This window comes from Talpa europaea (genome assembly GCF_964194135.1).
Source record: "Talpa europaea genome assembly, chromosome: 10".
In the NCBI taxonomy this organism is placed as follows: Eukaryota; Metazoa; Chordata; class Mammalia; order Eulipotyphla; family Talpidae; genus Talpa; species Talpa europaea.
In genome coordinates, this window is record NC_140077.1 from 36047326 (window position 1) to 36059674 (window position 12349).

General features: G+C 51.9%; 1 protein-coding gene across 1 annotated transcript in view; it reads left to right on the top strand.

The window, feature by feature from the left end:
• Nucleotides 1-11447, top strand: part of ZCCHC24 (zinc finger CCHC-type containing 24) — a gene marked incomplete at both ends in the record, with an annotated part of 52944 nt that extends 41497 nt beyond the window's left edge. Inside the window, 2 exons of the mRNA XM_084246277.1 lie at nt 5854-6018; nt 11334-11447. Of these exons, the coding sequence (XP_084102403.1) occupies nt 5854-6018; nt 11334-11447 (279 nt within the window). The remainder of the gene's footprint in view (nt 1-5853; nt 6019-11333) is intronic.
• Between the last annotated feature and the right edge of the window lie 902 nt (nt 11448-12349).

The window sequence follows — 12349 nt, forward strand, 5'->3', positions numbered from 1 at the left end:
TTCAAACCAGACTCTACCACTTACTTGCTATTGGTATAGCCCTGGGTGAGTTATTTAACCTCTTTATACCTCAATGTTCTCATCTGAAAACTGGGACTTAGCTCATAAGGGGGTGGCTGTAGTACGAAAAGGGCCAGGCCCTAAATAGAGCCCTAATGAGTATGACCACTATTCTGTCCCAGCCAGTGGTTGGCTGGGCACAGGCTGTTCTCCTGGGCAGGCAGGGGTGGCGCGGCCAGGGCTGGGGTGAGCCCTGCAGCTTTGGTGTACAACCAGAGCTGTGGATCCAGAAAGCAGATGCCGTGCATCTGGGGCAGAACCCCACATGGGGTCACGACATGCAGGGCACAGCACAGGCCCCCAGACTCCCCACCCTACTGCCACCTCTGGGACCGGTAATGCTCTGCCGTAGGCTGCCAAAGGCAATGGCAGCCTATGTCTGAAAGGGGTCAAGAGGACATCAGGCTTTTCCATGGAGAATGACTGGCTCGTGTGGACTTCATGATGCAGGGGCAGGGAATGGATGGGGAGAGCGACCCACCAAGCCCTGTGTCACGTGACAGGTGTGGGCGCTTTTGTCATTCCTCAAAATTGAGGGAAGCGTTGGATCCAGGAGGTGGGGAGTCCTTTCCGTGGCTGGGGTAGGACACTCTATGCACATGGATACCATCTGACAGCACCAGAGGTCAGTCAGTGCCCAGCACCCAGTCTCCTAAAGAGGTACATGCATGCGTGGGCAGAGGCGCCATCTCTGATGGGTTCCCACCACCTTGGGAGAACGTAGGGTGCCCCCTTGTGGTCAGGAGGGGACTGCAGACCAGGGAGTCCACTGGTGAGCCATCCCCACCAGTCACACCTACTCATTAAAGACAATTCATTAATTAGAACATAATAAGCATAATAAGCAGAAATAAAATCATCAATAGGTCTGTCTCCTGGAGGTATCTCTGAACCCTCCTAGCTAATTTCCTGCTGGCCCTTTTCTTGCACATTTTTCTTTTTTATGGTTTTACTCTAGGAACAGTTTATATTCAATCGCTCATCTTTATTTCATTTCCCCAAGCCTTAAAAAAAATCCTCAAAACTTTTTTAATTGTTTTGTTGTAATTCATCCAATGGGTGCAACATCATTTAGGGCATCGGTGTTCGAGTGTTTGGCTTGTTCCACTTTTTCACTGTAATAGATAATCTGTGCCACAAGCACCTCCTTCATCTACATCTCTGATAATTTCCTTGGGACAGGCACCCAGGAATAGATTTTCTAGAGGGGAGGGAATGGGTCTTTTTAAATGTATGAAGGCTTACTTGTCAGGTTGCATTATAGAAAGACAGTAGGGGGCCTCCCCTGGTGGTGCAGGCGGTTGAGCACTGTGAAGCTGTCCACAGTCTCTGCAGCGCTGGTTCAATCCCGACCAGCCAGCAAGGGTCCCACATGGCGCGGCAGACCTCTCCTGTCTCGCCCGCTGCTCCCCTCAGCAGTGCATTTCGTCAGTCTGCCTGTTCTGTTCCCCGCTCTGTCTATGGTGAATTCTCTCACCCTCCTGTGCATCTGGACTATACCCGTGCTCTTATATAAATAAATAAATCTTAAAAAAAAGACAGTAGGGAATCTACCAATTCAGACCCCCCCCCCACCCCCAGTAGCATCTGAGAGTCTGGGTCTCCACACCTGCCTGCCTGCTTGGCCTTCACCTGGAATCCGAGTTGGAAGGACTATGGAGTCGTAGGTGCCCTCAGAGCTACCTGGTCCAACTGCCTGACAGGGCAGAAGTTCCCCTCAACAGCATCTCTGATAGCTGCTCAGCTCACCTCTGCTGACATACCTCCAGTGACAGGGAGCTCACCACCTCCCAGTCAGTCACAAGAAATCTCACGAACTGTTCGGAAGTCTCTCTAAACCATTCTGAAGAAGTGCCCAAATCATGTCAGCATCATCTGCCTCTCTTCCCAAGCTGCTGGCTTCTCTGGCTGGCTCCTCCCAACTTTGCCCTCTCTGCTCCTTGACACAAGGCCTCCTTCCCACTCCCACACCAGCCATGACCTGCCACTTGAGGCTGCCCTGGTCTGGAGGTCAGAGGACCCATCGCCTCCTCCCAGCTCAGTCCCTGGTTTGCTGTGTGCCTTTGAGCAAATCCCTTTGCTGCTTTGGTTCCCAGAGGGCCTGTCTGTGCTACCAGAGGTGGTTTCTGAGTCCCATGCAGCTTTGCCCCAGCTCCTGGCAGATGTGATTCCCCAGAGGGGTACGTGGCAGGGGCCAGGGTCAGGAGAGCCCGGTCAGGCCTGGCGTCCTTCCCAGCCGGCAGGGAGCCTTGAGCAGTCCCCGTCTGTCTCATGCTGAAGTTTATGAGAAGAGGCCGTGCCTTTCTGGAAGGCGGCTGGGGAACGTGCGGAGGGTAGAGAAGCCTTTGTTCCATCAAAAATTCCTACTCTTTGGCCCTGCCCTTTTCTGTGAGCATAAACAATATGGGGCCTTAGCCCTTCCAGGAAGTGACTCCTTGCTGAGAGCTCCCCCCGGGCTTGTCCTCCCATCCATCCATGACCTCTTCACCACAGCTCTGTAGGCCATTTCTCCCCTCTGACCTGAAAAAGGGCAACACCAAGGCCTGACCCTGGGTTTGGCTGGGTTGAGCTGGAGGCCCTGGGGGTTGGAGGATTTCTCCTCCTGAGCATTTAGCACTCACAGTGGGGCCACACTTGGAGTGACAGAACAAGTGAGCCAAGTGTGCCCTTGTGGAAGTCTGCTGGGCCTGTGGAAGTCTGCTGGGCCTGTTCCTCATGCTGAAAGCCTTTGGCTCCTTCAAGATGACTTGCCAGCCCTCTGTCATCACTAAAGCACACCTGCTCTCTCTCCCTCTATTACCCCAGGGAGAGATTCTTCCCCAAATCGGTAACGATTATTGAGCATTTGTGATGTCCAGCCACCCAGCAAAGACCTTCATCTTCATGAAGGCATCAAAATCCTTCTAGCAGTCCTGGGAGGCAGGCTTCTTATCATCACCCCGGGTGTCTGGAGAGGAATCAAGGCTCAGGGAGATTGAGAAACTTGCTGTGGGTCCCCCAGAGTCAGGCAGAATATGATCACAGCTCTCTGACCCTGAAGTCCACTGATATAGCTTTTGACACACACTAGGTGTCAAAACTGGGCCCTCCAGGTAGGACTGTGACATGAGGACCTGCAAGAGGCCAGAGCCCCTGCCCAGAGCTCAGTGGTTCACACTTCCTGAAGGAGGGCTCCAGAATAGGTGGTTTTCTAGTTAAATCATCTTCCAGGCGCAACACCTTGCTCCTCTCTCACATCTTCCACCTTCTCTCTTTGCTCTACACTCTGTCTCTTTTATTTGTCCACCCTGTTCGCTTCTGAACCAGAGATTCTTTGGGAAGCAAGTTGTCAGTCCTGCCCAAGTCCTCACCCTTCTCTCTGCTGAGTGCTCCTGGGTGCCAGCCTGACCCCTGCCCTTTGCCCCAGCTGCGTGACACTAGGTGCCAGGTGCTGACCCTAGAGGCCCGCAGAACCACATCCCATGCTGAGCCTGGCTGGCGGGAGCCTCCAGACTTCCCCCTTCCACCCAAGAGTCTCAAATCCTCCTACCAGTTAGGTGCCCTGTGTTTATTCCCTTTTTATAATGTGGATGCTGTGAAGAAGGGGACACAGGGAACAAGTCCATCTAGTTCTTTCAGGATTGCTGATGAAACGAGGCCATGGAAGCTGGACTTGCTTAGAAGCTGTGAGTACCAGGCACCAGAAAAGACAGACAGAATAAGTGAGCCAAGTGTGCTCACCAGAAGGGGCTGGATGTATACTCTAACTTGAGACCAACAGAGCTCAGAGTGGCTTCAGAGGCATAAGTTGACCCTCTACTGCAAATAAATCGGGCCTTGGCCCTGACTACAGGCTGAGTGCTCCTCTTGACATAACTAGTCTCTCCCATAGCCTGACCAGTGCTAAGAGCCAGTACTGAGCTCTCCCCAGGGTATCACAGTCAGGAAAGCCAGTAAAGACCCCAAAAACATTGTTAGCAGGCCCAAGAGATCAGGGTGTTGGTGTTGATGGGGGCCCCTCTTTCTAACTATATTTACACAGTGAAATTCAAGTAGGCTGTCACTGAAGCATGATAATGGCTCCTGGGGGAAAAAGATATGATTGTTAAGGGTAGAAATGAATAGTTTGTATGCCACTATTATTATATTAACAGATGATGATAGTAACTCGTATGTCTGCTTCACTTTTATGGCCAGGCTCTTCCTACACATACTATTTCATTGAATTCTCACAACAGTCCTGTTTGGTAGTTACTATCATTATCTTTGTGAAGTAACTTGCCCAAGATTACAGAGCTAGGATCACATGCTAGAATATGGGCGAACCTTAAAAATATTACACTAAGTGAAAGAAGCCAGACACAAGGACACCTACTATAGGATCCACTTATATGAAAGTTCCAGATAGAGCAATCTATAGAGACAGGAAGTAGGTGGGGTGGGGAGGTATGGGTAGGATGGGAAGTAACTTTTTGGGTCAAAAACGAGGGTGACAAAAATGATCTAAAATTAGATGGTAGTGATGGTTGTATAACTGAATATACTAAAAACCTTTGAGCTGCACACTTTAAATGGTACAGTTTGGGGGGAATGCAAAGTATATGAGTCATAGCTCAATAAAGCTATTGAGAAAATACCATGCAGGAGAGAGCTAATTTATTTAATATCTAGAGTGCTGTTGCAAATCATCAGGAAAATAACAAACCCCAGCAGAAGAAAAAAAATCATAAAAGATGTGAACTATAACAGTTCACAAAGGAATTACAAATGGTTCTTAAATGCCTGGGGAAATTCTCTCTTGCTTATAGTACAAGGCTACTCTCTAAGATTTTTCTACCTCTCAGATTGGCAGTGATGAAAACTTTGTTGTTGAGGACATGAGCCATTAAGCCGGTACACTTGCAAGAGGCAGTGGCAATTTGTCATTGTCTTTAAAAGTTAAAAGTGGACCTACCCATTAACCCAAGGATTTTCTAGGAATTTATTCCACAATGTACGCTGACATATGCAGAATTTTATGTGTATGTGTGTGTGTGTTATTCATTGCAGCATTGCTTATAATAGTAGAAGAGTGGAAATAAACTGGATTTTCTGTAATGGTAACTGGTAAACATGTTATGAAACTTGCATAGATTTACTACTTTGCAACTGTTCTACCGAATACAGTACTGTTTTATTTTTCCAGCTGACTTATGATGGGGGGGTGGTTTTATACATATACATATATAGTATGTTTTATATATATTATGTAATTGTAATATGTCTAAATTATATTATAAGTAAGAATGAGAACCAAATGCATAACCTGTTTCCATATGAGTGGAAAAGAAAAGCGTATGTCCATATGTGTGTGTTAGAGTCGGTAAATGCAGAGCCTGTCTTTGCGGTGGTCTAAAGGAAATGAAGATTGCCGCCAAGTAGGGGAGCAGGTGGCTGGGAGTGAGGGGAGACGGGCTTTCCCTACATACCTGGATGTATTCTGTGCCTGTGTCGCCTCTTCAGTAACCATTTCCAACACCCTCTCTGGCCACCCCCTCTTTATGCTGTCTGAGTTAAAGAAGCAATTCCTAGACTCTATACTTTGCTCCCTTGAATCTAAAAACAATGCGCACCATCCACTGTCTCCTGTGTTCTCTGTCCCCCTTGCGGGTCTCCCAGCCTCGGAATTCCTGGGTCTTCTCTGGATTGGGAACAAAAGGGGCCTGCAATTGGGACACAGGGTTTGAAGACTGAAGGGGAAGACCAGGGGACGCCACGGGAGCATGATTTTCACCTGATGGACCCCAATTCTTGTGTTTGCTTCTGTCCTTCTAGGCACGTCCCAAAGGTGAGGGTCTGACTCCATACCAGGGCAAAAAGCGCTGCTTCGGAGAGTACAAATGTCCCAAGTGCAAGAGAAAATGGATGAGCGGGAACTCCTGGGCCAACATGGGGCAGGAGTGCATTAAGTGCCACATCAACGTGTACCCGCACAAGCAGGTGAGCCTGGCAGGGCTGGCGCCACCAGGGTGGGGCTCAGGGGAGGAGCATGGGGCTAGGATGGGGAGTGCAGCTAGAGAGGAGGGAGCGTCTTTGAAGGGTCCCAAGAGGGTGACTTTCCTCCTTATTGGGTCCCAGGGAGGTCAGCTCTCTACAGGTTGGCTCTTTCTTTCCTTGCATCTTCTGAAATGGGGGTGAGAAAGCCTGTTTTCTCAGGAAGGGGAGGAAGATAAAGAGACCACTGTCCCGAGACCCTGAGACCACAATTGCCAGGCGAATTTTCAAACTCATGAACTGAGGGTGCTGTTGTGAGACTGAGGGACGTGAGGGCAGCAGGATGCTGTATTTGTGCCGCTGACTCATGACACAGGGTCACTGCCATGTGTCGGACCCCAATTCTTGTGTTTGTGACTAGTGGCCAAGGGGAAGAGGTTGAGGTAGCTCTTCGTAGAGAGGATATACTTACTGGAGGCTGCAAAGAGGGGGCAGTATTTTCCCTGGGCTCTGAAGCAGGGAGGAAGCCTCCCCTATAACAGGTGGGCAGATGGCCATTCTAGGAAGAGGGTACCACAGGTGCAAATGCCCTGGGGTCATAAGAATTTGTTTTGCCCAAGGCTCCAAAGCTCGTGAAGGAGCAAGGAGCTAAATGGGGTGTTCACCAGAGCCCTAGGTGATTCATAAGGAAACCCTGGACCAAAGGACTTCCCGTTTCATTTTGAGAAAGTTACTCCGTTTGAATGTAGAGATTGAATGTGGAGCGCGCACTGGAAGGCCGTGGCCATAGACCCATGTGAACTGAGCCGGTGGCCCTGGACTAGATGTGACACAAAGTGCAGCTGGATTGGATGTGGAAGGTGAAGAAGGGGCAGGAATCCAGAACCACACTTTGGGCTTGAGCGCTTTAGTGGATGGAGGTGGTCATTAGGGAGGAGGGCAGCTTGGCCACAATCGCAGGGGTGACCACCCTCTGGGTGCTGTTTATTGAGCCCCGGCACACCCTTCTTGTGTGCTGTGCCCTCATACGGGGGTCTGTTCTCCCCATCCCACAGAGGGAAAGCACAGGCCTGAGAAGCCATGGGGCCTTTGCAAGGGTCCCAGGTGGAAGTGGTTCCTTGGAATTGAATTGCTGCTGCTTGGAGACAGGCTGTCAGACTGTTGGGAGGGCTCCTCTGAGACCAGGCAGCCCTCAGGTTGTGTCCTGCCTCTGCTGCCGCTGAGCTGGTGGGTCTCAGTGGACAGGAATTGGAGAAATTAGAACAGCAGTGTCGATGGCTGGGCACCCTTAAGTACCTCATGTCTGTCGTTCTCTTAGCCACCCATGAGGTCAGCATAATTGTCTGTCCATTTTGCAGAGGAGGAAACTTAGGCAAGGGTATAACTGACCCTAGGTCAGTAGAGAAACATATTCATGAGCAGGATCAGGAGTGGGGCAGAGGGCCAGGTGCAGCCTGGAGGCGTGCAGATAAGTGGTCTGGAGGGGAGGAGGGGCGAGGGCCTGGGGGATTCAGTGTTCAGAACTCTCATACCTCTGTGATCAGAGAAGCAGAGCCCTCCCCATGCACTAAGATCCAGACCCGACTCCACAGTGGCTCCAGCCTCCTTAACCCCTGCCCCTCTATTGCTCTGGCATCTGGCAGGACAGGGCCCCTCCCTGTGATCCTTCCACAATGCCAGGCCCATTCCTGCCTGTATCGCTACCCCCAGACCAGCTCCAGCCCTACCTGCCTCATCTCCATCCTGCAAAGCTCAACCCAAGCACAGCCTCCCTCTCTCCTGCTTACCCATTTCCACAGTCAGAAGCAGATTCTCTGAGGTCCAATCCAGAAGGATCTTCCATGGGTACCTGTCTCTGTTCTTCCTCTCCCCAGCCATTCAACCCTAACTTTTTGAGCACCTACTGTGTGCAGCAGGGAGAGAAGCCCAGGGAGGAGATAGGGCTTGAGCAAGATCACTCAACAAACCAGTGTCACAGGGGCTTCCCACCACCCAGCCCCCAGCCTCCTGTTAGGGGTGCACGTGCTTTTCTCTGTGGCTCTTCCCCAGAGAAGTTGCAAGCTGGGTGGGACAGGAGGTGAGGTGCCTCTACTCCTCTGCACAGCAGTCAGGGCCCTTTGAAGAGCTGAGAGGAGGGGCTAGGAGCCCTCATCCCCCTGTGGCACCCCCCATGCACACATACAGTGGAGAGGGGCTGGTTCATTTCTCTTGCCCCGTGAGCTCTGACCCGTGCGCCATCCATCTCCTGAGAGCCTCCCATTTTCCCCTCCTCCCTCCCTCCTCTACCACATCTGTTTCCTGTCAGGCTCCAGCTGCGGCTCCCCCCTGCTGGCCCTGCCCCCCAGGAGAAGAAAACACTGATGGGCTTTGCCTCACTGTTGAGGGGGTGGGGTGGGAAGGGCCCTGGGGTGATCAATCCCAGCTGCTGAATATTTTCCCTTTACAGAGGGGAGCTGCTTGACATTTCTCCCAGCTCCCTTCACCCCCCTGGCCCCAGTGTCTGGGCAGAGCTGAGCCAGGACCCATAGAGGGAAGGGGGCACTGATAAGGTCACAGCCAAGGAAGGCGCAGAGCACAGATGAGCTGCCGGCAGGGAAGGATGGCAAGGATGCTGCAGGAGTGTTTGCAGATGGTTTCCTCACTCCCAGCCTGTTCCCAGCCCTACAAAATAATAACAGTAATAATACATGATATTAACACCAGCCAACATTGCTTTTTTGTGTGTTCCAGGCACTGTCTTAATAACTTTGCATATATTAACTTATCTACTCTTCACAACAACCTTATCAAGTAGTTTCTGTTATTAGTCTCATGTTGTAGAGGAGACAGTCAAGGCACAGAGAGGTTAAGTGACTTGCTAAAAGTCACACAGCAGTTATAACTCTTATAGAGCTCTTATGGTTATAAAATACTTTATGTAGAAAGAGTCATCTCATTTACTTCTCAGCCAATGTTGTTAACCTCCTGCCTGGGTTACAGAAGGGCAAGCTGAGCTTCTCCTAGAGGAGAAAGGTCTTGCCCAATAGCCCTTGCAGATAAATCAAGTTATAGGCCTCTAGGCAGGACCCTTAATGTCTTGGCGCCTCAGGCAGTTTTTCTTGTTTGTCAGGCAGATAGTAATACACCCTTCACAGGAAGTTTGTGAGGTTAGGTGGTATGACTTATGGGGCTACACTTTACAAAATGTAAACTGTGGGGGACAGGGTGGGATCAGGCTGCTCACTGTGGCCACCTGAAGACCAGTTCAGGGAGGGGGTCCTGGCCAGCATGAAGAGTGGGGGGCTATGCTTGGTCTGGGATAGGGGAGACCTTAGGAGCACCTACATCAGGCAGTCCTGTGGAAACTGAGCAGACAATCTGTGTGGCCCATGTGCCTGCGAGCACTAGGAGGAGGGCACAGGGACCCAGATTTCAATTCTAGATGAGGAAGTCCTTCTTACATAGCCTAGGAACTAAGCCTGGAGTTCAGCCAGCAGGGCACTTCCACCCCTAGGAGCCTGCAAGCATCCCAAGACCTCGGGATGCTGCAGGTGCTCCTGGGGATGTTTGGGAGAGCAGGTGATGTTACCTTCCTAGGCCCTTTCAGCTTGGGATCCTAGCTTCACCTTTGGGTGACTCTCTCTCAGCTGGCATCCCCCTCCTAATAATAATAATAATAATAATAATAATAATAATTAGTGACCCATTAATAACTACTATATATCATGCTCTTCCTTTTTGTTGGGTGGTTATAATAATCTCTTGAGAGAATATAATCAAGATCCCCTTTTGTAGAAAGGGGAATGAAGGCTGTGAGGTTGGGTGACTTGCCCAAGGTGACACAGCCCATAGGTAGCAGAGCTGGTGTTCAAAACCAGGTCTGGCATTTGGTCAAACTCTTGGCCTCTCTCCCCTGGCCAGGAAAACGGGTCATAGAAAACCCCAGTCCTTTTCCCTGCTCTCCCTAGTGTGGCTTTCAGCCTGGAAGCAAAGGGATAGGCTCCAGGAGCCCTGGATGGAGCCCTGCCCACCATGGTCCCTCCAGTCACCCTCTAGCAATCTCTGATGTCTCCATTCCCCAAACTGCTCTGAGTGCCCCGTGGGGCCAGGCACCATGCAATTGGTCAGAAAAGCTACTGTGTGGTTCTGAGCAGTTCAGTTTGGTGTGTGTGGGTGGGGAGGGGGCGGCGTGCTCCCCCTCATGCTCCCTTCATGACATCCTGGGTCATGGCAGTGAGGTTCCTTTGCCCCACACCAACCTGCACCCCATGTTCCTGTCCCCACCCTAGCCTGTGCCTCCTAGCTGACCCTGACCAACTTCCTTTGAGTCCCCCACTACCAAGTGTGTTTGGGGGACCCTTGTACAGGCACGGGTTCTGGGCTGGGGCTGCAGGCACCAGCCTGGAACTGCCCATCTTAGGAGGTGTGCCTAATAGTCTCCCCACATTTTCCAGGGAAACAAACCTTTGCTGACTCTTGAGAGCCAGGACAGGAGGGAGAGAGTGAGCAGGGAAGCCCCATACAGTAGGAATGTACTCAGATGTGCCCAGCGGCGCTCAGTAGACAGGCATCTGGTCATCTCCCAAGTCTTCCCATCATAAGGCGTGACAAAGGTTCACATTACAGATGTGGAAACCTAGTCTCTCTGAGGCCACTCATGAGTGAGTGCATCATAGATCTGGCCAGACACCTCTCTTCTCTGGGCCTCAGTTTCCTGAACAGGGCAGGCACTGTGTCAGGCCCCAGGGGTGAAGGCTGAACCAGAACTCAGGCTGCTGACCTCATGCATCTAAGGGCTGGCTTGCCCGAGCCTGCAGTGCCGTGACTGTGTTCAAACCAGGTTCCCCGAACCCTGAGTCCTGGGTAGGTGTGGGGATGACAAGTGGTCAGGGAAGAAATGCTGGGCACTGGCAGGACATATGGGTTGGGATCTCCATTCTCTGGGACTCAAAGGAAGCTGTCCAGTTCCAGCTGGAGCCACCTGCTGAGGAGAAGGGGTAGGAACTGCAGTGCTCCCGGAAAAGGCATCCTCAGGGAGCACTAAGGGAGGGCAAATGGTGTTTAGACATGGGGCTCTGGTTAAAGATCCCCCTCCCCCACTGTCCCAGCCAGGGTCTGAGCCTGTGCCTTTTGGGACAGGAGCTGCATGCAGGCCAGATGAAGGAAGGGCCCTGGACACATTGGGAATTAGCCTCTGTGACCATGGATGACCTTGTTACTCCTTCTCTGTCTTTCTGCATCTCCCTCACTTTCCCTGCTTCTCTCTCTGTTTCTGGCTTCCTCCCCACCCTTCTTGTACCCTGCTCCCCCCTCCCCACCCTCTTCCTCCTTCCTCTTTGCAGAGACCCCTGGAAAAGCCTGATGGCCTAGATGTGTCCGACCAGAGCAAGGAGCACCCCCAGCACCTGTGTGAGAAGTGCAAAGTCCTGGGCTACTACTGCCGCCGAGTGCAATAACCAGGGCACGCCTGCCGTGCCGGGCCACCCTCCCACCTGCCAGAGAAGATGGCATCCCCCTGTGTGTCTTCGTATCGCTGTGTGCATGGGGCGTCCTTGCGGGCCTGCGGGTTTGGGCAGGGGACATCTTGGGTTCTGGTCTCAAGTGTGTTGACAAACAGTGTTACTGATATAGCTGCCCCACAGAAGGCCAGGTCTCCAGGACTCAGAGGTGGGCCTGGGGTCTGTGTGGAGGGGACAGGGGCGAGCAAAGGTCAGTGCACAGGACCCCCACAGAGCCCTTGGTGTCCCCCAGGCAGCCTTGTATTGGCCACAAGTGCACTAAATTTACTGTGAATCCCAAAGCCTGCAGGGGACCTTCTTCCCAAGACCAGCCAGGGTACCCTCTCCCACCCAGAACCTTCCAGTCTGCCCTGCGTGCAAAGCCACTCTGGGAAAACCCTGTTTTTCTGTCCTGTTTAAGTCAGCAATTGTGGCAATCTGGCGCCTTCTCTAGCAGCTGTGGGGGAGTGGTTATCTATGCCCCCTGCCCACTGTGAGCCCCAAAACTGCTGCCTCTGATGTCATTGGCATTATACCTGGATACTGCCCCCCATAGGCCCAAAGGTCAGGGACAGTGTCCCAGGTATGACTTGGGACACATGAGGGACACATCCTCCCACCCACCACACACATTTCCCAGTTGCTTGAATTTTTGTCAGCCCCTCACCCCTCCTCTTTCACCTCCCACCCACATTGGGGTCCAGCCCTTGATTGAGGTTGGCATGAGGACATGGGCCTGGTGGTATGGAGACCTAGGTTCAAATGTGGGCCCTGCCACTGACACACTACACACCCCTGGGGAGGACTGCTCATCTCTGGGCCTCAGTTTCCCACTAGTGAAGTGAGTGAGTGGCAGTAGA